Raw genomic sequence first — 26,984 nt, 5'->3', positions numbered from 1 at the left:
GTACCTTGTCCCGTGTCTTGAGGACGATGGCCCCTAGAATGGTGGCTAGACCCAGACCAATGAAGGTGTACTGCATGTATTCCATCATGGCGGGCAGAACCACCAGGTTAGTGTGGAACGTTTTCAGAACCGGCCCGTCAATATAGCCACTCTAGAGCACACAAAGAGAACCACACAAGAGGAAAAGGACTGAGCAGAGAGCATTTTACCGGGCTGGTCTGAGATTACGTGACCAGTTGGTTTAAAAGGGAGTTGACTGAAAAAGAATGAAAATATACACCCTGACGAGAGCCTCAGAGAAATATTTGGGTTGATTGAAATAGTTGAGATCCTTACAGGATTTCACCCTGCTGTACAAACATTTGCCATAATGGCAGGCATATACATTCTTATGATAACGTCCCCCTGGACTTAGCAGGCCTTTCTGTTGGGGTCAGCCCTCAAATAATTACTCATTATTAAAAAATACAAAACCATGTATTAACCGCACCCGTGTATCAACTGCAGCGCCCAATAGCCCAATGAATCAGAATCAGATTGTGCTTTAATCATGAAGAAGAATGAAGAAAAAAAATGTATAGTCTGTCCTTGTGTATTAACCTCATAGCTGAAGAAGTTTTGCAAAATTAATGTATAAACCTTGGTTAATAGTAGGGAAATTACAGTACAGTACCTCTCCAAACCAGATCATCGGCATCACCACCTCCGAAATCTTGCCTGTCTCACTGGGGAGGACAAAAACACAAGGACAAAAAAAAAAAAAAAAAAAAAAAAAAAAAAAAGGAGTCAGTTTAAAGAGTTGAAAATGTACACAGGTCTGGTTGAATTCATGAATTGTCACCAATAAGTAGATTGTATGCACACCTTAAATACATTTGCTTGTCATCTCCCTACCGACAGCGCATGTGTGATTTTTATAGATAATGTTCAATAATATTTGCAAATATATAACCCTTTTTCTGATAAATACTGTATCTCGGAAAGGAATACTTATTGCATGATACATTTATCAGAAACTTAACAGAAATGTCTATGAATTAAACTTTCTATAGGCCACGGAGGAGAGTTGTAGTTAATCATTATGACATGAAGGGAGGCAAGTCAGCTCTTGGTCATTAAGTTTGCAGGACATGCAACCAGAAGTGTCACATTACCAACTCACTCCAACTCTGTGCCAAAGAACATTCAGGGTATGGGCAGTGCCGGCCTGATAAAATCGTGTTTGTAAATATGTGTGTGAGTGGATGAGTGAGTGAGTGAATGTGTGTGAGTGAATGTGTGAATGTGATTGAAGGAGTGTGTGAGTGAATGAGTTAGTGAATGTGTGTGAGTGAATGTGTCAGAGAGTGAATGTGTCAGAGAGTGAGTGTGTGAGGGAGTGTGTGAGTGTGATGCATTGCTCTCACGTGATTCCAAACACCGCCTTCATCAGTATATTGAGTTGCAGTCTGACAGACACGTTCATGGGTACTCCAGTCTCCTAAAAACAAAACCGATATTCAGATGGTCAAACATACCAGTTTTTCAGATTGCCAAACGGAGGGGCAAGGCTCAGTGTTCACACTTCTCTTTTCATATCTTTGTGAGAGTAATGTACAATCATAATGTGTATTATAAAACCATACAATGCACTAGAACTATCCCACACAAGCTTCACCAAAAAGCATTTTTTGTAAACATTTGTAAAAAGCATAACTGGTATGATATTGTTCATCTTCTTCTATTGTTCATCTTCTTCTTCCGATTCTATATTCCGAAATGTTCTATTTCACCCATGTAACAAACAGGAATGTAGCTCAGTAAGTAGCAGAGCACTCTATGATGCAGGAGACCTGGGTTCAATTCCTGCTTGCTGCAGCAATTTTGAAGGTGCATTTCTCACAGCTAAACCAAGCTAGATAGATAGATACAGTAGATATATAGAGATAGAAGGTTGGGCTTGTGGAACTATAGGCTACATGGTCCTTGCTTTAGATTGGAGGGCTGCAAAATTTACTACAAATAGATAAGAAAGGTCTTCTAAGCGTATTAGTTATCCACCTCTTTGTCTTATACACCGTTAACAAGCATTAACAAGCTGCTTGTTAACACTTACAAGCTGCATGTTAACGGTTAACAAATGTGCCTGTAAGTAACTTAAAAAGCTGCTTATTAACATTTACAAGCTGCATGTTAACAGTTAGTTAATGTTATTAAAAGATAACAACAGTCAAATAACTGTTAGTAATAAATTGTTAACTGCTTATTATGCACTGTTAATACCTAATAAGCACGATATTCTAAAGCGTTACCAAAATATGGCATCACCATTCTTGGAAGATGTTCATTCAGCTGTTTTATTTTTTTTATAAAAAAGACAAACCACAGATGTGCTTCTGTGTGTGTCTGTGTCTTTATGTATTTGTGTGTGACGGATCAAACCGAAAAACAAATATTCCGTGTCATCCTTGTGGGGCTACATTCCCACCAAGTTTCGTGCACCCTGGTCTTTCAGTGTCCCGGGAATCGTTGACACAAAATTACTGAATAAAAACAAAACAAAACAAAAAAATCTGGAAGAAAAAAAAATTCCTAAACTTATATGACCGCCGCGCATAATTAGATAACTACTTTATATTTTATCCTTCACAACATTACTGTTCAAGAACACAAACAGAGAACCATGGACTTTGATCAGGAGATTACTATATGTGGAGAAACAAGGTCATCTCAAGATAAATGCCTTTATCTGCATAGTGGACCAGACCGTGTCAAATTACTAAAAGTGAGTCATCACAATGGCTGCCTTTAAAGACTGTGACAGATATGGGACAGAGTTATGGAAGGATTTGGTCATGGCTGAGGGCAGAGAACTTCTGGAGTTGTTGTTGTTGTTGTTGTTGTTAGTGTTGTTGTTGTTGTTGTTAATGAGAGTCTGCTAGGTGTGTTGTTAGCTACTGTGTATACTAATATAAAATGAGAACTTTGATTTAAAGCAAAATGCCCAACAAATTGCCCAGATTGTTATAGTCTGAAAAAGTCTGGTTTTGACCACACATATCTGTTGCAGCTTCATTGCATGTGAGCAAGAGGAACAATGTCCGGCACCAGCACTGAAGATGGCTCGGTGCTGCAAAGCATCCGTCGTATTGATGTGCAAAGAAGTTACAAAGGATGCGCTCGAGGGGGTGTTTCTCTTTATTATTGAAGTTTGCTTCTAACCCGTACCCAAATACTTTGAGCTTGGAGTTAAGTGCGCCCACTCTGGTGATTGAGTCCACCAGGCAGTTTGCAGTTTCATAATATCGCTCAAACACACACACACACAGACACACTCACCCACCCACACACACACAAAGCCTGGATTTAAGAACTGAGGAACCAAAGTACATGCTTAAGTGAAAACAGAGACTGTGAGGTGTTGCTGGGTGAGTATCACGTCGGGACACATACTTGGCTTGGCCAAACTGCAGCGCCAGCCACTCTAAAGCACGCACACAACACACCCCCCAACCCTCCACACACACACAAAACAGACACATACAGGCATGCATAAGCACACACACACACACACACATATAATAAAGTGTGCACACACACACACACACACACACACACCCACAAGCACACACACGCAATTGTCACACACCCATGCTCAAGCTCAAGCGCACACACACACACACAAATGTACACACATTAACACAAACACACAAATGTGCGCAATGTGTCTCCCCTGGGTTTCGCTGGCGTCATGCTGTGAATGCTTTCCAGCTGGATGTTCCCTACTGCGGGAAACAGAACGCCTGTTCAGCCTCTCCACACTCTTCCAGCTTCAAATGGCCAACTGCTCAATTATCTCACAGAGATTACAGTGTCCGTCAGGCATCGTAAGAAAACAAAGAGACACAGAAAACACAAACACTCTATGAGAGGACTGTGGTCAGATGGACCAGTCCAAGTTTGCTGGTTATACCACTGGACATCGTTGTGTAACATACAATGGGAAAAAGACAACAGGGTCCACACCCAGTGTTGCCCAACAGTTTATCTGCTATACTCTGTACGTGTTTTATGATCGTATGATTGTCATATCGCTTCAGGTGTCCTCAGGAAAAGCATGCCGTTCTTCCTCCAACAGAGGTAATTACAGTGCATGAAAATGCACTGTTCTGTTATCCGAAGTCTTCTTCTTCTTCTTCTTCTTCCCACCAAATTTCTGCGTCTAATTCAGCTTTAACCGCTTAACGAAAACTTCGCTCAAACTTTGTAACGTAGGTCTTGAAAAGGACACGTGGGGAATGTATTTTTCACTTTTGTAAACTTTATACTTTTTGAGATATTAATAAAAAACTAGAAAATGTAATTCCGAGGAAATTACCAGTGCATGAAAATATAAACATACTGTATATTAACATAAAATGCCAAACAAACTTTTATTTGGAAACAGTTGGGAGGAGTCATAGTTGATAACAACTGACAGTTGAAATGGCTGAACAGTTAAATAGTTGATTAGTTTAAATAGGTAAATTATTTAATAGTGAATTATTGTAGTGAGGACATTTATTTTGAAACAGTTGTGGGCAGAGGAAATAGTAGTCTTAAGAGAGCCAGATTGTATGCTTAAAAGCCTGAGACAGAGTATATAGTTTAAAAAGTTGAATGTAGATAGTGTAATGGATGTTAATAGACAGAAAGTTGAATGGATGTTGATAGGCAGATTGTTTAATGGATGTTGATGGATAGTTTAATGGGTGGATGAGTAAATGGTTTGAAGAGGATGAATGGATAGAAAGTTGGATGGAATGTGCCTTATATCCTTGTAGAATGGAGAGACACAGAGAGTTGGCCTAGTTAAGCAGAAAGCAGTTGATACAGGTGCAATCAGTTTAACTGGCCCTTTGATGGGTCCTTGTTGAGCAGCTGGAAGTTGATACAGGTGCAAATCAAGTTAATTAGTCCATTGTGATGTCAAAGTGCTAATGCAAAGTCTATGGGGAAAAATAAGCTTGTTTTTTGTTAATATCTCAAAAAGTATAAAGTTTACAAAAGTGAAAAATACATTCCTCAAGTGTCCTTTTCAAGACCTACGCTACAAAGTTTGAACGAAGTTTCTACGTTAAACGGTTGAAGCTGAATTAGACGCAGAAATTTGGTGGGAAGAAGAAGAAGAAGAAGAAGAAGACTTCGGATAACAGAACAGTGCATTTTCATGCACTGTAACAAGCTTATTTTTCCCCATAGACTTTGCATTAGCACTATGGACTAATTAACTTGATTTGCACCTGTATCAACTTCCAGCTGCTCACTACTAGGACCCATCAAAGGGCCAGTTAAACTGATTGCACCTGTATCAACTGCTTTCTGCTTAACTAGGCCAACTCTCTCTGTGTCTCTCCATTCCACAAGGATATAAGGCACATTCCATCCATCCTTTTCAAACCATTCACTCATCCACCCATTAAACTATACATCAACATCCATTAAACAATCTGCCTATCAAAATCCATTCAACTTTCTGTCTATCAACATCCATTACACTATCTACATTCAACTTTTAAACTATATATCCAGGCTTTAAGCATACAATCTGGCTCTCTTAAGACTACTATTTCCTCTGCCCACAACTGTTTCAAAATAATTGTCCTCACTACAATAATTCACTATTAAATAATGTAACTATTTAAACTAATCAACTATTTAACTGTTCAGCCATTTCAACTGTCAGTTGTTATCAACTATGACTCCTGCCAACTGTTTCCAAATAAAAGTTTGTTTGGCATTTTATGTTAATATACAGTATGTTTATATTTTCATGCACTGGTAATTTCCTCGAAATTACATTTTCTAGTTCACTTTTACAATCCAAACACTGTAGCTCTTTTTATAATCCAGACGCTGTAGAATCTAACTAAATCTAACATTCAATAAAATGTTTTAATAATCTCACAAGACAGACTCTTTCAGCGGCAACTACGGGCTGTTAACTTCCAAAACAACTTGCCACAGCGATGACACATATCTGCTCTTCACTCATCACAGATGACAGCTCACTAATAATAAGGCAAGCTGCTAGAATTCAGATGGTCAGGCAAGCAGTTTCGATTAAAGATTGCAGATTCGACCCGACAAATCAAGACCTACTAATGCCTTCATTGACCACGATTTCATTTTTATGGATGCAATACAACCATAACAGCTGCAGTTAGGCAACCCTATCTGATTTCCAATTAGCTTATCATATCTTTTGCCCATTTGTGGGCCACACTATACAATATTATTGCGCTATAAACAAGACTGTAATACCTTGAACCTAAACGACCTTTTAAAGTCACCACAACTTTTTTAAAGACACCACGTCACCAAGTCAGGCTAACGTTCTGATGAAACTATCTATCGTATCATATCACACACACACACACACACACACACACACACACATATACACACACACACACAAACAGATACATACAGGCGCGCATGCACACACACACACACACACACATTCATCTGCAGGGCTTAAAGTAATTAAACATTCTGTCCCCGACGTTATCAGACATTTATGAGGACGTCATATATACTGTAGTCTCATTATCTATTTTCAAATCTCATCATATGTGCCTACACACTTTAAGCCCTGCAGCAGATAATGAGTTTATGCAGCAAATTTAGATAACAAAGTAACCTTACGTTTTTACACTGCTTGTAACAGATAATATAGTTATTTTTCAGAACAGTGGCGGGTCATGATAGCCCTGAGCGATAAGGTGCATCATTTAAAAAAGCCGGCCAATAATGATGTAGGACTGCTGAACATACCCAAAACAGACATTACATCATTATCTTGTGTTTTTTTTGCCATGGATTTGACTGTCAACTCTGGTGTGAGTTTTGTGTATTTGTGTGAATACAAAACAGTGGACATTTTAAGAAATCCCCAAAATCTCACTAAATAATATTTTTTTTAAAAAAAATAAATAAATCTACTGTATAAACTGTCAATCAAAAACTATCAAAAAATACCATCTAAGGGCCTCTACACATGGGAGCTGCTGAAGAACTGGGCAGAGAGAGTGCCAACAGGACACACACACACACACACACGACTCCTGACTTACGGGATGGATGTCGATGAAGAGGCCGTGGTCATCCTCATTGGGACTGAGACCAAACACTGTGCCAAGCAGAACCGGGTCAGCGTTGTAGAAATGCGGCTGAGAGATGAACACTGGAGAGTCTGTAACCACAAGCACAGTTAGCACACAGGTGAATCTAAAAAATGGCTCCCATCTCCAAACGCCTCCACTCAAATACACACTTCCTTCCATACACAACTAGAGTCTCTGGAAAAAGCCTCACAACCAGGCCATGTCTGTCGCCTGTCTGTCAGTCAGTGACGTCTTACAGTCTAACTGGAGAAGGGAATGTTAAAAGCAATCTTGATTACATTTATTTTAAATTTGAGAAATCACTGAGAGCAATACTTAATTCATACTAATATTGAGTACATAGATGAATGCAGGGCTGATGCTACAGGTTGAAAGAGACCCCTTATCATAATTACATTACATAATGAGACAATGCTAAAGAAAAACATGATATGTTTATTTCAGTGATGACTAGAATTATTTTAATGGTATACTGAAGGTGTTGTAACTGTTAGAGACATTGCTCTTTGGTATGGTGAAGTACGCCTGAAAAATATCTTCAACACAAAGGCAAGATAAAGGCCTTCCAGTCTTCTCTGATGATAGACTTTTTACAACATTTAAGTGCCAGGCCATCATCTCTGAAGATAAAATGTACAGAGCACTATCTATGAGGATAGAATACATACTGAAAAGGGCATTTTCATTTACCAAAACCCCTTTATTTTCCCTCTATATCACCGAAATTGGAGAAAGGAACTATTATTTCAGCTTTTATTGCTGAAGCTTACAACAGGAAACTTTATTTCCATCTATATTACTGAAAACTGACAAGGAAATTTTATTTTCCAAGATATTTGTGAAGCCTACACAAGGAACCTGAATGCCTCATAGTGAATACTGCAGAAAGAATCTCTATTTCCCAAGATATTAGTGAAGCCTGCACCAGGAAGCTTTACTCTTTCTAAAAGTAGAACTGGTCTCTTTGGCTAGAGTGGAATGGATATGGCGCTCACTTTGTCTACAGCTGCTGACGTTGAGGAGACCTGACTGCCTGCAGGGACAGAAGCCCTCGTTGGGGGGGTAGACGCTCCCGTTGGCGAAGATGGTCGAGGGAGCCACATAGCGATACACAGGAACACCACCCACGCTTCCCGGCCTCTGGTAGACCAGCTCCATCGACCTGCGGAGAGACACAACCGCCAGGTGCACTGTAAGGGCAAAGCAAGTTCATTTATATAGAACATTTCGGACTTGTAACCGGAGGGTTGCCGGTTCGAACCCCGAGCAGTAGGAAATGCTGAAGTGCCCTTGAGCAAGGCACCTAACCCCTCACTGCTCCCCGAGCACCGCTGTAGCAGGCAGCTCACTGCATCGGGATTAGTGTGTGCTTCACCTCACTGTGTGTTCACTGTGTGCTGAGTGTGTTTCACTAATTCACGGATTGGGATAAATGCAGTGACCAAATTTCCCTCACGGGATCAAAAGAGTATATATACACAGTATATATACAGTATATATACACAATATATACTTAACATTTTACACACAGGGGGAATTCAATGTACTTAACATAAACAAAGACTAAAAGTAAATAAAAGCATAAAAAGGCAATAATTAAAAAAAGCCTAACAAGTGAAGTATGTAAAATAAAAAAAAACATAAAACATAAACATAAAAGACACTAGGTAGAATAATTGAAAGACGGGGAGTGTAGGGCTAACAAGAAGAACACTGTACACCTACTTGCTCTGCCATTTCTTTCACCATAAATAAATCTGTAAATTAATAAATTAAGATGTGCGTGCTTAGAGTTGCCTGATCCGCATGGCTCTGGGTGGCTGTTCAGGGTAGGCACAGGTAGACAGATCGGATGAGGGACGCTACCCACCTGCAGGCATCTGGACTGTAAAAAGGCAGGGTGGACTCCGTCGTCATAAACGGAGGCCACATCTGGCCAGCTGTGCCGTTAATCATGTTGCACTGTTCCGACTGCCAGTAGTTCACCTGTAGAGCACAGAAAGGGGGGCGGGTGGGGTGGGGGGCTTGAGATTAGCGAAAAGCACAATGTCAACATGGCAGCTTTTACAGTATCTGGAGAAGAGCTCAAAGGTGCAGTTCTCGACTCTATTATGGGGAGAGATTGGTTAAGTTCAAATATCAGCTATCAAACAAGGCCACTGCGTTCAATGCTCCATAGCTTGTTATCTCTCTGCGACAGAGATGAGGGGCTAATAGCCACAAACGCTTGTCTCTACTTGCCGAATGTGAATGCACCTCAGGCCCAACATACCACCTACATTGTTTATTAAACAATGTTTAGTAGTATTGCCCCCCTGGGACAGTACACAGTGTCAGGAGTGTTTGTCTCTGCTTGCCGAATTTGAATGCACCTCAGGCACAACATACACCCCCTCTCCCCCAAGAATGCAAAGCATCCAAGCGGAAAACCAACAGCTCAGTCACACAACTCCACTGGTGACCTGGTGGTCTTTACCCAGTGTCCAACCTACTGACCTCTTTCAAACCGTTCCAGGAGTCGACTTTGTGCACCTTGCGGATATCGTCCTGTCCAGTAAACACTGTGAACAGGCCTGTGTTGGAGTTGTTGAACTGTGAACAGAAGACACAGACAACACAGAATGACACGCAGAGTAAACGGGTGCAATCAATAACGCAGGTTCACAAAACAGCTTTCTCCTACAGATATGTACCATATAGAAAGCATAAACAAGGTCATAAAAGCAACCACAGATACGAGCAGTGTAAGAAAATCTACCTAACACACACACACACACACACACACACACACACACACACACCCTGCCTACGCCACACAGTCTTGCTGAGTGGTGTAGGCAATGTTTTCTGCACTCATGAGTGTCAAAGTTGTATTTTACCTCTGGAAATATTTGTTTGAATCCTCTCTATAAGAAATGTGTTTGGTGGATTCAAATTAAGAATTCAAATGTGTTCTCACCTCAGAGAAGAGGCCAAACTTTCCCGGGGGCAGCATGCCTGGGAAGAAGGTGTTGAGGAAGTCCACCAGCTTGCTGTCGTACCCCCACATCAGCTCTCCTACAGGCTTGGTGAGAAACGCACTCTCCTTAAAGACCTTGAAGGTGGCGCTGACCATCATGCGCACAGGAATGGGCTTATCCTCCATCATGACCGCTGCTCCCTACATACAGAGACAGAGACTCTTTCTTTCTTAAAATGTCCATGTGGTTAAGGACGCCATTTTCCAGGAAGAAAAAGAGGAAGTTCTCAAAACCCCACCCCCATAATTTTGATACCATTTAGAAGTCCTAAATGTCCTCTTTAGAGAACAAACGGAAGCTCAGTAGTATGTATGGTGCTCAGTTAGTATGTATGGTGTGGGAGATATTCCAGTTTAGAAAGGTCCTCTAGAGAGGACAAAAATGAACTGCTGGTAGTCAGGAGGATAGGGCTTATCCTCCATCATGATCGCTGCTCCCTACATTCAGAGACAGGCTAAGGGACAACTCTGCACATACTCTGGATTGGCTACCTAACAAACAACAGTCAAGCAAATTATCCATCTGGGACTAATAATGCATTGAAACTCGAGCAAAGGGAAACATTTTGATCTAGGCTGGAGAGAGCTGCCTATAAACTATAATCTAGGACCCAAGTAGAAGGATAGTTTTGCACATCCAGGTCTTACTTCAGGGTTTCTGCAGGTCTCAACAAGATAAACGTAAGACTGGAGACCTTTCAAACACCTTTCAAGATCATTATCAGTAAGACGTAAAGCCGAGGTCGTGCCCTTGCGACCCTTTTCGCTTCGCCTGACAACTTCCTACCAATCAACAATGAGGCAGTGACAGATTTGACAGACATGAGACAGATTTGTATTTACTCTGAGGAGTCGAAGACCTTCCTCTGTGGACACCCCAACTAAAGAGGCAGATTTCTATTTACTCTGAAGAGTCTAAAACCTTCCTCTGTGAAAAGCCCAACCAGAGAAGCAGATTAATACATATTCTTAAAATGAGGGACATATTTCTCTGTACTCTGGTTGGATAGGGCCTCCCCACCCAGAAAGAGGGACAGATTTGAGTGTCTTCAAGATTTACGAGATCCCTTACTGCTTCAAGCCAAACTAAGAGACAGAATTATGTTTTGGGCAGACCTCACAAGTTCCTCACTGTCAAGATCCAAGGCATATGCATTCCTACATGTTCTGGAGAGATATACAGTGTAAGTATTTTTGCAAAGACTCAGGCGCTTTGGTCCATCGGGTGAACTCATAAATGCTGTGTGAAGCAAAATATTTGTTAAAAAAACAACAACAAGGGGTTCTATGGTGGAAATTGCTGTATATGTTCTGGCTGTATATGCAACTGACACTATTTTACTGAACCGGTGATGTGTCTTTCATAGCTCTGGAAAAACGTGTGGAGAGGAGAGAACAGCGGATCTCACCAGCACCAGCATGTTGGGGATGGTGACGACGTCCGACTCGTTTCCCACCGACATGTCTCTCTCGAAAAAGTACCGTCGGTATTCGCGGTAGGACACAGTGTTGTTGGCATGGAACGTGATGTTGTCCTTCCATCTCTTCTCACTGGCGGAGAGAACATAGAGTCAAAGATTTCATTAGAGCTCACTGAGGGATTCTGGGTACAGATGACTTGAATTGGTGATTCGAACGTCAGGCAAAACTCAGTGCTTCTGTGACCTGAAAATGTTCTAAAAATTCTTCTTCACAATACTTGTGTGTTTACAGGTGATTGTTACATCCAATGAATTATCCAATGTATCCAGACAAATACAGAGAGTATTTCAATGGCTCTCTGTATTTGTCTGGTAATCTGGGCTTTCAAACGTACACTAACTGAGGCAAAGTCCTAATAGGCAACCCCTTACTTCCATCAGTACACTGCTAGTGTGTACTGAGCGCATACTTCCTTCAGTACACTGTTAATGTGCACTGAGCGCTTCCTTGCATTGTTCCCACTTTTCGATGGTTAGTATTGTCCCAATATCTGCACTATATACTTAAACAAAGTATTTGAAGTGTGCAAGTGTGCTGAGATCCTATGACAACCCCTGATGTAGATCATCAGCTCTCCATTTGCCCAATAGTACACTGCAGTTATTCAAGGGTTAACATTCAGGAGGAGGATGTGAGGCTCTGGTAGGGTGTTAGAGGCTGAGCTGACATCAGCAAACACTCAACATATAGTGTGGGGATAAAAGAGGAAGTTTGACACAGCAACGTATGAGATTCTCATGATGAGATGCCTTGTGGGTTGGGGGTTGGGGGTGCATATACTTCCTCAAACCAAAGGCCTCTTTCTCATGGATGTCATATAGACCTGGAGAGAGTGAGAAAGTACTGTCCCTATTAATTTCACTGAGTGATGCTAGGCTAGCTACTTCTATATAATATATAGGCTGCCACTATTTTTAAAAATGGCATCGGACGTGTGCACACTTCCCACGCACAAGCCAATTAGATGCCACATTAATGATGTGATTAGATTATTTCGTCCATGTGGCTGATTTTGGCTGTGCAATTAATTGAATTAATAGTCAATTATGACTTCCAACGATTATCAAAACAGCTTAATTGAAACAACAATCATTTTACTGCATTCTGTTTGCAACAATACTAGTTTTGTCGTGTTATAAATCAAGGGCCCCTCCCTGCTTTACAGAGTACTCTCAGAGTTTTATTCAAAATTCAGTTGAATCTACTGATAATTTCTTTTCAAGATTAGAAAATTATTTTTTCAAAATCCTTGCGTAATCATGTTAAATAATCTTGATCTCAGTATTGACTGAAGTAATCATGATGAGCGGCCCTTATGCTCAATGAATTTTCTTTATTGATAAATGTCTATTTATGAGTACATGACAATAAAACCTGAACTTGAACGTATGTAGATTGGCTGATCCTCCCAGCTTGGAAATGGCCAATCCAAGACTCCTGAACACTACAAAACCGATCTGAACTATTTATTTATCTATTTATTTTGTTTAGTTTTTCTTTCTTTTCTCCCTTATTGGATTGAGCTACTTTCTGTGACAACAATGACCACCAACACTGTGTGGCAATAAAGTATATCTTATCTTTTCTTATCCACATGGATTACATTCACATTACCTAAGCCTAATTCTTCAATTCTAATATTTTTTCTCACCTCAGATTTTTCTATATCTTGACGTTCACATTTAAAACTAGAGTGCATTTTTGAGAAAAGGCTAAATGTGGCGAAAGATGTGTCTTCGGCATTTGGAACAGGGCATGTATAACCTTGTTGCATTCTGTTGTGTTGACCGCGCGGCTCAGCTCTGCACTCGCCTGGACTCAAACCAGCAATCAGCAGCACCACGGATCGGGACTCGGGACTCAAGCGTGCTAGCAATCGACCTAAAAGCCCTGACGTCGGGAGGGAGGTTTACACAACATACATACTGCACTGTTATGTACCAGCTGGCTCCTATTACACATGGGATAAGTGAAAATCAGATGCAATGAAATCAAATGTCTGCTCTAGATGTGCAATAAGACCAACAAAGTTGTGGTTACAGTGATTTTAAGAGAGCAAAGTAGGGATGTAACAGTATGAAAATTTAACCGGTTATAGTGACCAAAATGATCACAGTTTTCGGTATTATCGCAGTATGTGTGTTCAATATGTTCATAAAGCACTGATAGGTCTAGACAGGCTGAGATTGTGACAAATTGTGTCACCAAAAAGTGTGAGTGTGTATATTATATTACAAAAATATAGGTAAAACCTAAAGCAAATTGTTACTGATGTGTAGATGTGATTCCTTTATTCTAGTGCATTTTAAGGTGGCCTATTGCTACTGGAGAAGGGCATATTTTCGATCACATTCATAGGTCTTTATACAACAATTGGGTTCTATGGAACTATTTATTTGTTTCTGATTGGCCGAGAGACGTTCCATGAGTTGGAATATCCCTGGATATTTCAACTCAGACTTTGCACAGCTAATAATAAATCACTCCGCGATACAATGCCTCCACCATCAAACCATAACAAAACAGTGCTTCACCACATCTGTGGATTAAGCCACACAGTCAACTCAATGTAAGTAAGATAAACGAGGATGCTAATTGTTTTCAGCATTGCCAGCATTGTGTATAATATGATTGTCACTTGGAGGAGACTTGTAGATAACTAACGTTAGCATAATTAGCTAACCGCTGCTAACGTGCTAGCATCGTCACATTAGGCTGTGCACAGTAGTGTAACATTTATTCACCATAAATTAATAAAGTTGAGTGGTTCTGCAATGTAGACTATGTTTCCGTTTTTTTGCAGTATCATGTCCCTTACATGACATGGCCCAGTGTCCTTGTAACATGCAGCAAACCTAGATATGAATGTGATTTTTATGGAGCTAAATTTGTCTCAATAATATTTGTATATGCGCAGAGGGGGATCCACAAATATTTCTTGATTTGCATGTGTGTTTTGTTATCTACAAATAAAAAAATAATATTTGTAACTCATATATTGATTTTTACAAATATAGATAAATAAAATGCCATTTGTGAAACTGAAAATTTCATTTGTGAAATGTGATTATGCATTTGTGGATCACCAGCACACGCATTCTTCGCTTTCCAAAGTTACGTGTTTTTGAGACGATCTTCACATGAGTCACACAAATCCACACGTAAATAGGCCTACTTTAATTCACCGGCACACACAAATCGCAATTCAGTAAATGGCGACATCCACAAATATTTCTTAACTTGCATTCGTGTTTTGACATCCACAAATAAAAAAATCATATTGTAACTTGTAAATTGGTTTTCACAATTGTAGATGTGTATTTGTAAATGAAATGGCATTTGTAAAACTGAAAATTGCCTTTGTGAAATCTAATTTTGCATTTGTGGATCACCAGCACACACAGTTTTCGTTTTGTGGATTTTGTGGATCACATATTTTTGAGACAAACTTTTATAGAGAAGCCACCCAGATTCACAAGTAGCCTGCTGACACTTTCTAATCCAGTAGATGGCAGTGTTGTTCTATGGGACTCATAACCAAAGATTCTTTGCTCATAACACACAGAGCTAGCGAACCTAGTTCTTAAATCTAACAAGTTATGCCTTTTACAACAAGCTTTTTGATGGAAAAGTGGTGTTTAATTTCCATAATCTTTGTTTAGTAAATGCATAAAACCGTCAGTTTGCAAGCGAAATCAAGAATTACGATCTTTGAGTTTGTTTATAGTTACCTAGCAACCGAGGCTTTAAGTGTTAAAACCAAAGATTCTAGAACAGAGTTATGAACATCAGACCCTTGAGTGAAATCTCGACCTTATTAGTGATTGATAGCCTATCTTATGCGCTGTGTTTAAGCAGGCCGTGAACAAAGGGTTAACTTATAGCCTACAGGTAGAAAAAAGAAAAAATGGTGATAATATAACGTTAGCTAAGTTAGTTTGCCTGCTAGCTAGCTTATCAGTAGGCTATACAGTCTCTCAATGGGAATTTATGTGATCTATTTACCAGTGCAATAGCTACTTCTGTCTAAACTAGATGTACCGCAGAGCGGTACAAAATATAACCGCCGCCCAGTCCAGCACATTTTTTCCACAAAAATAAATCACGCTGAAAGGCCTATATGATTCCTATATGAACGGTCTCACTAAATTGCATTATCCACCCTCAATTCTCACTGGTATCTGCTAGACAACAAGTACCAAAACATGATTAGTTCATAGATTTCACATGTAAAATTCATTTTATACAACCCCACCCCCATCTTGCCTGTTCATAATTCTGAGAAATTCTTGAATTGTGTGCATGTGTCGATAATACACGTTTATGTTTATGTGTGTGGGTGTTTGTGTACGTGCTTGTGTGTTTGCCTGCGTATGTGTGTTTGTGCATGTGCATGCATGCGTACATATGTCTACTGTGTGAGTATGTGTCATATGTATGATTACTGTGAATGTATATGTGTGCGTGTGTATCTGTTTATGCACATGTGTGCACATGGAATGGGTTAACATGACCCCTGGAGGCAAACATACGGAAAAAATTGGTCATCCTAGGCCCTACGGTTCTCAAGATATTCACAGAAAACTGTGTCTGCCCTACCCTCCTTTCAGGGGGTCCAGTACAGCGGGGGGGCTACAGATAAAAACGAAAAAAAATGGTTCCATGCTATCCATGTGGGGTTACATGCCCACCAAGTTTCATGTACCCCGGTCTTTCAGTGTCCCAGGAATTCTTGTTGGTGTACGGTCACTAAATGTACACATAAATTATTTTATTGTAAGGCCCGCCATGAACGAAAGTTCACAAAACTTGGCATGCATTCGGAGGGTGTCATAATGATCCTACACTTTCAATTTCGTGTAGTTTTGACCATGTCAGCCAGAGATATTGTGATGAAAACGCCTAATTTTTTGCTTTTTAATTTTAACTAGGTGGCGCTATACATGAAATAAGTGGTAATGGGATGGGTTGACATGCCCCCTTAAGACCAACATACAAAAAAGGTGGACCTTCTAGGCCCTACGGTTCTCGAGATATTAACAGAAAACTGACTCCGGCCACCTACAGGCCAGTTGGTGTATAGTAACATAAATTAATTTATTGTGTGGCCCCCCATGAACGGAATTCCACGAAACTTGGCGTGCATTCAGAGGGTGTCATAATGATCCTACACTTCCAATTTCGTGCAGTTTTGACTATGTTAGGTCACAGATACCTCGCGATTACAACACCTCATTTTTTTTTTTGTGTTTAACTAGGTGGCTATACATGAAATGAGTGGTTATGGAATGGGTTGACATGGCCCCTTGAGATCAACATACAAAAAAAAATGGTCCTCCTAAACCTTACGGTTCTCAAGATATTCACAGAAAACTGTCTGCCCTACCCTCCTTTCGGGGGGTGCAGTCCAGCGGGGCTACAGATCAAAACGAAAAACGATGGTTCCATGCTATCCATATGGGGTTACATGCCCACCAAGTTTCGTCTACCCCGGTCTTTCAGTGTCCCGGGAATCCTTGACGGAAATGTGGACACGCTGTGCGGCGGTCATAATAATAGGCCTATTTACCTCTCCTTATTCAGTGTAAACTTGGAAAAAGATCAATTGGGCCTTTCACACGGTCAGTTCTTGCAGTTCATTACCGAGTAAAAAAAACGCATAAAATCGTCAGTTTGTAATGTGGGCCTACAAGAAATGTGGTAGCACAGTGGTTAGGGGAGTGAGCTCTGACCCCAAAGATTGTTGGTTCAAATCCAGGCTCAGCACCATTTCATATACAGTTCCAATTCTATGAGCCCACCTGAACAGCCGTTTTAACGTTGCCAGCTGTTGTTTTTTTTTTTTTACTCGGTAATGAACTGCAAGAACTGACAGTGTGAAAGGTTGCTAGGTAACTATAAACAAACTCAAAGATCGTAATTCTTGATTTCGCTTGCAAACTGACGGTTTTATGCGTTTACTAAACAAAGATTATGGAAATTAAACACCACTTTTCCATCAAAAAGCTTGTTGTAAAAGGCATAACTTGTTAGATTTAAGAACTAGGTTCGCTAGCTCTGTGTGTTATGAGAATCTTTGGTTATGAGTCCCATAGAACAACACTGCCCTCTACTGGATTAGAAAGTGTCAGCAGGCTACTTGTGGATCTGGGTGGCTTCTCTGCGCAAAGTTTGTCTCAAAAATACGTGATCCACAAATGCTGATCCACAAATGTGAAAACGAAAACTGTGTGTGCTGGTGATCCACAAATGCAAAATTAGATTTCACAAAGGCAATTTTTAGTTTTACAAATGCCATGAATTAAAGTAGGCCTATTTACGTGTGGATTTGTGTGACTTTCATGTGAAGATCGTCTCAAAAACACATAACTTTGGAAAGCGAAGAGTGCGTGTGCTGGTGATCCACAAATGCAGAATCACATTTCACAAATGAAATTTTCGGTTTTACAAATGGCATTTTATTTACAAATGCACATCTATATTTGTAAAAATCAATATACAAGTTACAAATATGATTTTTTTATTTGTAGATATCAAAACACACATGCAAATCAAGAAATATTTGTGGATCCCCCTCTAAGCATATACAAATATTATTGAGACAAATTTAGCTCCATAGATTTCAGCCCGACTTTCAACATTTCTTTCAAGAAGACACGTAAACCACAAAGACCCGTAACGTAACGAGGGATCTGGAATGTTGGTTACCTAGCAACCAAGACGCTGTCTATTGAAAAGGGAACTATTTTTTGATGCGTAAGAACGATGTCGAAATTAACATTTTTAAACAATAATGGTGTGTTTTCAGATTATTTAGTTTGTGGTAGAATTGTTGTATAAAAGCAATATAGCACTCGTGATCGTGGGATTGGTCATGGATATTCCAACGGCTCTTGTTGCCTGCGCCACGAACAACACCCGTGGGAATATCCATGACCAACCCCACTCTCACTCGTGCTATATTGCTTAAACATCCTGACTGTACAAAGGAACCTGGCTGAGCTGAGCATTCTTAATTCATAGCATAACGTTACCATGGCATTGTGTGTTGTCCCATTCACTTTTTCCTTGGTCATGTGTAATTGACTATGTGCTTATAGCTTAACTTACCCTACCATGACTTGGAGTTTGCTATTTCTTTTATTTGGATCTGTAAGAAAAAATAGGAAAGGTTTTCTCTTCTCTTCAATGCAAAAGTCCTCCTTCGTCCTGTCTGGGTGAACTAACCAAAGGTTACCAACTCAAGTAATTATATGCTAGTCTCAATGCAAATTGATCTGGCTCTTACTGCCAAACTGGTCTGACAACTTTTTGTTTAACTATGTACCGGTATATGATAATTGAGTTGACCTCACACCTTTCGATGGGCTTTTAACATGAGTGGAATGGATTTAATGTGGACGGACACATAAAAAGACGAAGAATGGCTATCGTAAAAGCACCAATTACCGGCCCTTTCGTTCGAAAATACTAAAACAACGATGTTTATTAATACTTCAAAATAACATTTCATAAATGAACCTTACATTTTTCAGCAGCCATAGGTGTGTAGACTTGAACAAAGTCTGGTTTGGTTCTTACCGGGGCTTTTACTGACTGAAAATATCCGATTTTGTTTACCACGCTCGGAGGTTAGTGCTGGCCTGGTGGGTCGCCTATTTCCGACCTTTCTTACGGCACATCAACGGTTAAACCGAGAATTCTCGTCGCAAATCAAAATTCCACTGGAGCTCCCAAGCGGATTTGTACACGCAGCCTTACAACACTGTTTACAGCTCTTTGAGTCACGGTAAAATGTAATTTTTGGTACATAGCTAATTTAGATACACTTATGATTTGGGTGCTTGTGTTTCTTTAGGAATCCGCTTGGTTTGTATAGAAATGAATATTAAGTTACACATACACGTAAGAGGTCGGAAATACGGGACGGAAGGTAATAGGTGACGTTCCATCTATCCCACTGTCTAGTCACTCTTGACTGTCCTATCTAAATAAAGGCAAAAACGGCAAAAAATATAGTTAAAAATAAAGAAGTGAGAACATGTTGGAAAAAAACAGGTCACCTTTGGTCCTGGTCCGTGGCAGGAGGTCACAGCAGGATAGAGGTCGGCCAGGGCAGACCCATTCCTCATGCACAACTGACCTGACCTTGCCTGACCTTGCCTGTCAGAAACAACATGCAGGCCCACATCTGTACAGTGTGTGCCCCACGACCACATGTCAGGGAAGAGGAACAAAAATGCAAAAAGAGGCTTGGGCCTTGAAATATGAAATACACTCTAGGGAAGCACAGGTTGAAAAAAGTATTTCCTAAATAGCATACACGTTGGTGTGAACTTCTCTTTATATATTAGTATGGGAGAGGCCTAAGTCATCTGCGGCAGGGGTGGACTGGCAATCTGGATGTCCTGGAAAAGTCCAGAACAAGTAGCCTAGTCAGTGTCTAACTCTCCAAATAAATATGCTTCATTTAGGCCTATCAGTGGGCTATGTCTACACTATCAGTTATCATTGTCATTCAAAAAACTAGCAACATTTGCACCATCACGTTTTCAATAGCCTATGTAGTATGGGCACAAGGAAAAATAGTGTAACCAAGGCTGCCAACTTTTGCAATTGACAAATAGGTCTCTCACTACCTCACGCCACGTCTTTAGTATTTCCGTCTGTCTCAAACTAAATTAAGATGGTGCATTTAGCAACCAGAATCTGAAAAATCTTCTCATCTCTGATCTGATGACTTAGAGGGTCTACGCCGGGGTGCGCTCATGTGAGCTATGGTAGGTTTCAACGCATCCCCTAACAGAAAATGGTTCCAACAGACAGGTTGTAGCCTCATTATTGAATGATGAAGAATTGCAGAGTTGCATTGTCTATTTGTCTAGACGGGTCATTCCACGCCAACTCAGCCACCCATGTACATGACACCTCTCAGATTTTGCTGAAAAGCGGTGATATATGCCTTATGTTACCAAACAAAGGAATCTGAAGTTTCAGGTCAATATCTCAAACGGTTTGCCTGTGGCGTCCATTTGAATTTCGGGTGCCACGGCCCTAATTGACACATTGGAATTGCTTTTTAATTTTTAACTAGGTGGCGCTATACATGAAATAAGTGGTAATGGGATGGGTTGTCATGCCCCCTTAAGACCAACATACAAAGCGTATGAAAATGACAGTCCAGTCCAGCACATTTTTTCCACAAAAATAAATCAAGGGTGGACCTCCTAGGCCCCACGGTTCTCGAGATATTCACAGAAAACTGTCTCCGCCACCTACAGGCCAGTTGGTGTATAGTAACATAAATTAATTTACAGTTTTTCTCAGTCGCTTTGGTGCTTTTTTCACATCACTATTAACATTTGCACAGCAGTTAGTGCAATTCTCAAAACAATTAGTGCAAACTGCAAAACCTAGTGGATGGCCACCTACAGGCCAGTTGGTGTATAGTAACATAAATTAATTTATTGTGTGGCCCCCATGAACGGAATTCCACAAACTGCAAAACTTGGCGTGCATTCAGAGGGTGTCATAATGATCCTACACTTCCAATTTCGTGCAGTTTTGACTATGTTAGGTCACAGATACCTCGCGATTACAACACCTCATTTTACTTTTTTTTGTGTTTAACTAGGTGGCGCTATACATGAAATGAGTGGTTATGGAATGGGTTGACATGGCCCCTTGAGATCAACATACAAAAAAAATGGTCCTTCTAAACCCTACGGTTCTCGAGATATTCACAGAAAACTGTGTCTGCCCTACCCTCCTTTCGGGGTCCAGTCCAGCGGGGGCTACAGATCAAAACGAAAACGATGGTTCCATGCTATCCATGTGGGGTTACATGCCCACCAAGTTTCGTGTACCCCGGTCTTTCAGTGTCCCGGGAATCCTTGACGGAAATTTGGACATGCAAAAAAGAAAAAAAAAAGAAAAAAAAAAAAAACCAAATCTGACTAAACCTATATGATCGCCGCTTCGCTGCGCGGCAGTCATAATAAATATGATCATTAATTGTGGTGCTAGGGCTACCCAAAAAGTGAAAAATCACACACATCAAATTGACCTGAAACTTCAGATTCATTTGTTTGGTAACATAAGGCATATATTCACCGCTTTTCAGCAAAATCTGAGAGGTGTCGTACACGATACCCCGATATTGGCTGTTTTCACATGGAATGACCCAGATGTTTCTACCACAATTACCACGTATTTGCAAGGACTCGCTCTGTTGGTTCCCTTGTGGTAAGATCTCTTGATTGTTCGTTGGCTGACCCAGTTAGCAGTGCTAACTGATGCAATTGACATTGGTCTATGCAACTGCAGTCACAAAAGCTAACGTTAGATGAGTAGGCTGTCAGGCTGCATAGACAGTATTATATGAATCAAGATAAATGACAGGTTGTATGAATGACAGATTTATATGAATGCAGGCTCAAGGCTAAATTATAATTATTAATCAGTAATGGTCATTTTTGTAAAATCTGACTGACTATTTTCAATGTGATAATTTCACTGGCATAGCAGCCTACTATGACACTGTATTATGATAGACAGCTAATGTGTGTGTGTGTGTGTGCGCAAATGGTAGTGGGCTTGTTTGTAGGAAAGTCCAGGGCCTTTTTTTAGTCCCAGTCCTTCCCTGATCTGCGGTGAACCCCACCTAATAATTACACGCATTACTGCATACATCACGTACCAATCTGTGGGGGAGAGAATGGGAACAATGCAAACATATGATATCCATGACGAAGCTTGTGTCTGAACTCTGTCTTCAAATCGTAAAAATTCGTACAGGACTGTAAAATGTGCAGTCCCAGCTTTCTGTATTGGTGCGGTGAGGACAAGGGAGGACGTCAGAACAAGCAGCTAAGTGTCTGCGCAGCAGCGCTGAAGGAACTAATAAGCTAACTGATTCCGCCTCCACTGTAATTAGAAAAGTTCTGAACTGTAACAAAATGGCGGAACTGTTCAAACCTCTCTCACTGCTTGTCTCTTGGTTTCTCTCCCACTATGGTATTAGCGCACACAACAAGGGGGATACCAGTGCATCTCGTGAAAGGAAAACAAGCAGACAAAAATTACGCAAGTTGAGAAAATGGCATCGACAATGATAGCAAAAGTCTCAGAAACCTTGCAAAAAAAACGCCTCTCACCTCTCTCTCTCTCCCTTTTTCTCTCTCTTTCTATTTATTGTTCTCTCTGGCTCAGCTTCTCTCACTATCTTTCTCTGTACATAAGAGCTACAGTATATGGGTCAGATATATTAGAGTAACCAGATTTGTGTCAGTTATGTAATAGTGAGGGGCCTCCAGAATGGTGTGGTTTGTCGAAGGGGGTATTATGCATGTCCACCCCACATCCACATGGTCCCACTTATCCTCTGACACGTAGATCACTATGACTCCATCTCTCTCTCTCTCTCTCTGGCCCAGACCCCCAAAGGAACAGGGGACCCTGAAGCCCAAGACTGCGTGAAGTTGCTACAGTGTTCTCCACCACAGAAAATGTAATGGGGTTCCTCAGTCAAATAACAAGGGTTATATGTGATATGTCTTAGGGACCCTCAATTATATACCATGGGTTATGTCATTAACCCCTGATATCTGAATGGGGCCCCTCAGTCAAATAACACAGGTTACACTCTCTGTGATAGGCATACTTTGCAATTGCCATCTTTTTTCACAGGAAGATGCCTTGAATCTGTTGTCCCACGGGCCCAGTGGCTCATAATCCCTCTAGACACACACACACACACACACACGAACGTGTTTGTATCAAGATCCACTACAGGGATCTGAAAACACACTCCTAACCACCACTTTATCTGGCATTATTTTTCAAGAAGCACAAACAAAATGCTCACCTCATCACCAAGTGTTTCTGGTTGGTGATTTCAACAGAGTAAGGAACAGACTAGATTTTTTAAATAAAAGCATGACTTAGTGACATAAATAGTTTAGCAGTCAGATAAGAAATAGGGCAATTCCACGCAAAACTGTCACGTCCATAACGCCAACACAATGTCATGGTATGATGTGAATGGTGATTACTTGAAATTTGAGCATTCACTTTTCTTGGTTGTAGAACTTAGATGAAAAACTTTTCACATAATCATTTGCATCATACAAATATCATGGCATTTAGTTGCCGTTATGTACGTGACAGTGTTGTGTGGAATTGCCCATTATTATTATTATTATGTTGTACAATTTTCTCATTCTATCCAGATCCCAGATTTACTTTTAATTTCCTATTGGCAGAGGACAGACCCCGAGGCACATGGTAAATGCCACCGCACGCTTCTGAGGGACCTGATCCCATGCATGCCATAACGCATTTAAAACAAAGTTTTAAATAATAATGATAAAGATATAAACCTGTAGACAGGGAGTGCATGGAGAATGTGAAATACCACGTTTTTGATTCGGAAAAGAGAACAATTTCAAAAATAAATATGGAATTGATTTAAACAAGGAAAGCAATCAGCCAACTGCAGTTTATTTTGGAGAAGTAAGTAAAGATCCCACCACAGAGCTTTTGATCATATCTCAAACAATTACACGTTTCAATAGGGTTAATGTTCCAAACCTTTAGGCAAAAAAAAAAAAAAAAAAAAAAAAAAAAAAAAATATATATATATATATATATATATATATATATATATATATATATATATATATATATATATATATATATATATATATATATATATATATATATATAACCATCTGATCCCTTGAAAAAACAATGAGTACCCTGACTGCATGATTATTTAGGACCGCTGCAAATGAATGTCCCTTTCTAACACAGATGGAAGACATTAAGAATGTACAGAAAGAAAATGCTGGCAGAGCCTGTCGACACACACACACTTCCCTCAATCAGAACACATGCAGCACAGCGTGAGAGGCCAATCCACAGTACGTTTTACACAGGGAATAAAAGTGATTGACAAGCTTCTGACTGCATACACCCAACAACACAGAGAGCGTGGCCTACACGAACATACAGTATGCAATACTGGATTTGCAGTTTGGGGAAAGGTGTGACTTAGCCTACCTGTAAACGTATGGTCCCTTCTGTTCCACCATAGGCTTCTCGCCATTCAAAATTTCTTGAGGGTTCAGTACGTTCCAAAAGTACACCGACATGAAGAACGGCACGGGGATGTCCTTCCACATAGTGTAGGACATTTCGTTCGCAGGGTTGATCTCCACATTCTGGAAGACAATAACACTTGTTATGAATTTATGTGCTTCCCCTAATTTCCTTCCATCTTGACATCGCTGACAGGTGAGGATGCCTTAATCTGCTGCCCTATAACCTACATAAAGTGTAGCCTATTTCCAGTCATATAGGCAACTAGCTGAATTCATTGGCACAAGTCCTATAATAATTATCCTATTTGAAGAATAATGCAAATGACCCATGAGGGGAGCACTGTGGACTCAAAAACAGCTCAAACAGGTAGTGTAATAGCTGTAGGCAGGCTATAGGCTACCAGAAATGGTCTATAGCCTACTACAGGAATGTTAATGCACAGGAATGCACAAACAAGTAATGCTGTCAAATTGTGTCGCAAGTTAACTTAGGTTCAAAATGCATTGCATTAAGTATCGAGAGAGAATTCATAACCTACCTTGACAATTTGGTCATCAATAATGATAGGTCCGACAAATACAAGAATGATCCCAAAAACAACTGTAAGAGTTCCTGCAACTGAAAGACCTAATGCAATTTTTGATTTAGATATAGCCATGGTTTGGACACAACAAATAAAAACCGGTAAACAACGGAAACTAGTAGCTTGCTTTGGTTGGTTGGTTCTAGGTCACTATTTAAAACGACTTGCTGGCTTTTGTTCTCCGTGTAGACATCAACAAGAAACGGACACGTGAACGACAACTCCTGTAATTTAGTTAGCAACTGAATTCATGCGTTCAGGTATATAAAGCCCTTGTCATTCTAGGATGTAATTCTTAAAGTCCACAGTACAGCAGATAAGACACCCGCGGAGACTCGCTAATAGAACCGAGAATAGCTTGGCCGGCATGTTTATCAAACCATCATAGCCACACCTCCAAAACAAGGGACTTCTGGGTAGTGTAGGGTAACGTAGCCTATGTATTCAGTCATTTTGACGTGTATGCCACAGAAACATGGGTAGTCATATGAACTCTAGATGAGCTTGGTGATGTACAATACGTTGATTTAAGATATGAAGACACATACGTGTCAGGGTTTCCGTTGTCCGGTAATTACCGGACATTGGCCGGAAAAAAAATGAAATGTCCGACAAAATTAAATCTCTTTGGTCAAATTGTCCGATTGAAATTGGCTAATAATCCCGTCCCCTAACGCAATCTGAATTGGAGAATAAGCCTTAAAATGTAAGCCTATACTAAAGCAATACGTCCTGGCTATGTTTTTAAATGTACAGGCTCTACCGTTTGAAAGCTATTAAACAACACGCATAGCCTGCATTTCAAATAGTAGGCCTAAACATTTCAAATAGGAAGCGCACGCTTAAAACGTGTTAAACAACGAACAAATGAGTGAGGCGATTCAAACATGGCCAGGCCCAGGCAGACTAGCCTTAAAAGTTTTTTCAGAGGCCAGACGCGATGGATGATGATAAATTGGTAACGTCTGAAGCCTCAGATGTCCGGTCAACTCCACCACCAAGATAAAAAGCGTAAGTGTCGGGCGGATCTATCGGAATCATGACGTGCGTGGGAAGTGGAGTTGCGGGTTTGCGGCCGCTCCAAGACACTGTCATTCTCCGTGTACACTGGACATGCAACATTCTGTACCCAAAGCATACAGTAAGCCTATGCTTTCTCTGTCTATGATCTGCAGGGTTAGGGCCTCCTCGACGAGGAGATTGCTGGTCCGCGGATAATTTCCGGCACAATTAAACGGTATCATTCAACCGCGGACCGAAAGAAAAAGAAACTATACAATTTCCCAGAATAGGAAATATTTCTTAATTTATTGTTATCAAATAAAGAGGCATAGCCTTAGGGCGTAGTGGTGTGAGCGCTCATTCTTGTGTGTGCGCATCTGTGCAAGTTAAACAGTGGAACAGCAACAAACAACGTAGCCTTTTTAAAACAATGAACGAAGCGGACTCTTGCTGTCCATGAAAACATAGATACTGGCTAGATCTTGTTAGGCATGTTTACGTAAGTTAGACTAATGAACATGTTGCATTCTATTCAGCCTGGTTATGTCATTCTTTAAGCTACATAGCCTGTCTCCAGTTTTCCTCAACTTGACTAGGTAATTAAGAAGCGATAATAGGATATTTGACCGGCATATCATCAAAATGTCCG

At 40.4% G+C, this 26,984-nt stretch overlaps 1 protein-coding gene across 2 annotated transcripts in view; it reads right to left on the bottom strand.

The window, feature by feature from the left end:
* The window catches only part of scarb1 (scavenger receptor class B, member 1), a 27,392-nt gene extending 1,689 nt beyond the window's left edge, over positions 1 to 25,703 (bottom strand). For both annotated transcript variants that reach the window (XM_048259750.1, XM_048259751.1), the window contains exons 1-11: positions 25,289 to 25,703; positions 24,709 to 24,869; positions 11,574 to 11,715; positions 10,105 to 10,305; positions 9,642 to 9,737; positions 9,016 to 9,131; positions 8,141 to 8,307; positions 7,095 to 7,213; positions 1,407 to 1,480; positions 674 to 725; positions 5 to 151 (exon numbers count right to left, since the gene is read on the bottom strand). In XM_048259750.1, the coding sequence (XP_048115707.1) occupies positions 5 to 151; positions 674 to 725; positions 1,407 to 1,480; positions 7,095 to 7,213; positions 8,141 to 8,307; positions 9,016 to 9,131; positions 9,642 to 9,737; positions 10,105 to 10,305; positions 11,574 to 11,715; positions 24,709 to 24,869; positions 25,289 to 25,408 (1,395 nt within the window). In that variant the 5' untranslated portion in view covers positions 25,409 to 25,703. The remainder of the gene's footprint in view (positions 1 to 4; positions 152 to 673; positions 726 to 1,406; positions 1,481 to 7,094; positions 7,214 to 8,140; positions 8,308 to 9,015; positions 9,132 to 9,641; positions 9,738 to 10,104; positions 10,306 to 11,573; positions 11,716 to 24,708; positions 24,870 to 25,288) is intronic.
* Between the last annotated feature and the right edge of the window lie 1,281 nt (positions 25,704 to 26,984).

This window comes from Alosa alosa, chromosome 12 (assembly GCF_017589495.1).
Source record: "Alosa alosa isolate M-15738 ecotype Scorff River chromosome 12, AALO_Geno_1.1, whole genome shotgun sequence".
Taxonomy (NCBI): domain Eukaryota; kingdom Metazoa; phylum Chordata; class Actinopteri; order Clupeiformes; family Clupeidae; genus Alosa; species Alosa alosa.
The sequence above is the reverse complement of the archived record's forward strand: the minus strand, read 5'-3'. Positions and strand labels throughout refer to the sequence as shown.